The 1,197-nt window shown below is 38.8% G+C and overlaps 1 protein-coding gene across 3 annotated transcripts in view; it reads left to right on the top strand.

Moving 5' to 3' along the window:
* Positions 1-1,197, top strand: part of gabra2b (gamma-aminobutyric acid type A receptor subunit alpha2b) — a 40,791-nt gene that overhangs the window by 30,772 nt on the left and 8,822 nt on the right. For all 3 annotated transcript variants that reach the window (XM_032510890.1, XM_032510891.1, XM_032510892.1), the window contains one exon: positions 861-1,013. In XM_032510890.1, the coding sequence (XP_032366781.1) occupies positions 861-1,013 (153 nt within the window). The remainder of the gene's footprint in view (positions 1-860; positions 1,014-1,197) is intronic.

Here is a 1,197-nt window from a genome sequence, read left to right as displayed (position 1 = left end):
TATTTTAATTCCAAAAGCCAAGGGAACTTCATCAGGATGCATAGTATCTATGGGAATTTAACATAGGCTGTCTATACTTAATGCCCCCTGTATTTTAAGGAAGAACATTTATTTATTTATGAGACATTATTCATCCATCCTCCTTTACTTGAATTAAGGCATTAAGATCAATTTCCAAAAGATGATTAAAATGATAAAATGCAGAAAATGAACCAAGGAGTTGACACACTCACACAGAGACAACTAAGAGATACTTGGTAATGTTTGACGTCCATTTCGAAGAGACACCGCTGTGATTTAATATTATATACATATATATATATATATACCTACAAAAAAACTTACATTTTTTTGTATAAATTAGTATTAGTATTTTCATAATAATTTTCCTTTAGACTTTTAAAGAGTAACCCCCGAGTGTTTGCTGAAGTGCCTCTACCCTGGAAATTCAAAAACAGGCCTCAGTTAAAAAAGTATCCTCATGTGCAGCGCTAGATGCTAGATCACACCCGGTGCACGTATACTGTGCAATTGGGCTTCAACACCATTCAAAAGACGTTACTTTATGTTTTAAATACACTAATACGTGTAGCCACATGCTATAAAGCCAGGCAAACCTGTAATCTTGGTTGGGAGCTCAGTAGTTGACGAAAGCTGCCTCCATACACGTCATCCTCCAGATCAGCTGTCATGCATAGGTGTCGATTGCAAGCATGCAAAATAAATTCAAATGAACTGAGCTGAGATTACCGTATGAGTGCATTGAGTAATTAGAACGGCTCAAAGATGAAATTCGAAACCAAAGTAGCAGTAGCTGCAGTGATGGTGCTTTAAAGTGACCCTGATTATTGTCTCTACAGGTGAATACACGGTGATGACAGCTCATTTCCATCTGAAGAGGAAGATTGGCTACTTTGTCATCCAGACATACCTTCCGTGCATCATGACAGTCATTCTTTCCCAAGTGTCTTTCTGGTTGAATAGAGAATCAGTGCCGGCTAGGACTGTGTTTGGTAAGTGTCTGCCTTTGGTGCTTTCATACAAAGATGCATTTCAAATGGACAATTAACCCGTATCTTAACGAACCTACCATCAATGTCAGTCAGATTACTCAAACACATGATGGCATAGGGTTTTCACTCTAGTTATGTCAAAATCACCTCAAAATCAGTATGGGGGGGGGGGGGGGGGGGGGGG

This window comes from Etheostoma spectabile, unplaced genomic scaffold (assembly GCF_008692095.1).
Source record: "Etheostoma spectabile isolate EspeVRDwgs_2016 unplaced genomic scaffold, UIUC_Espe_1.0 scaffold273, whole genome shotgun sequence".
Lineage (NCBI taxonomy): Eukaryota > Metazoa > Chordata > Actinopteri > Perciformes > Percidae > Etheostoma > Etheostoma spectabile.
Note: the sequence above shows the minus strand (reverse complement) of the source record. Positions and strands in the feature narration are given on the sequence as shown.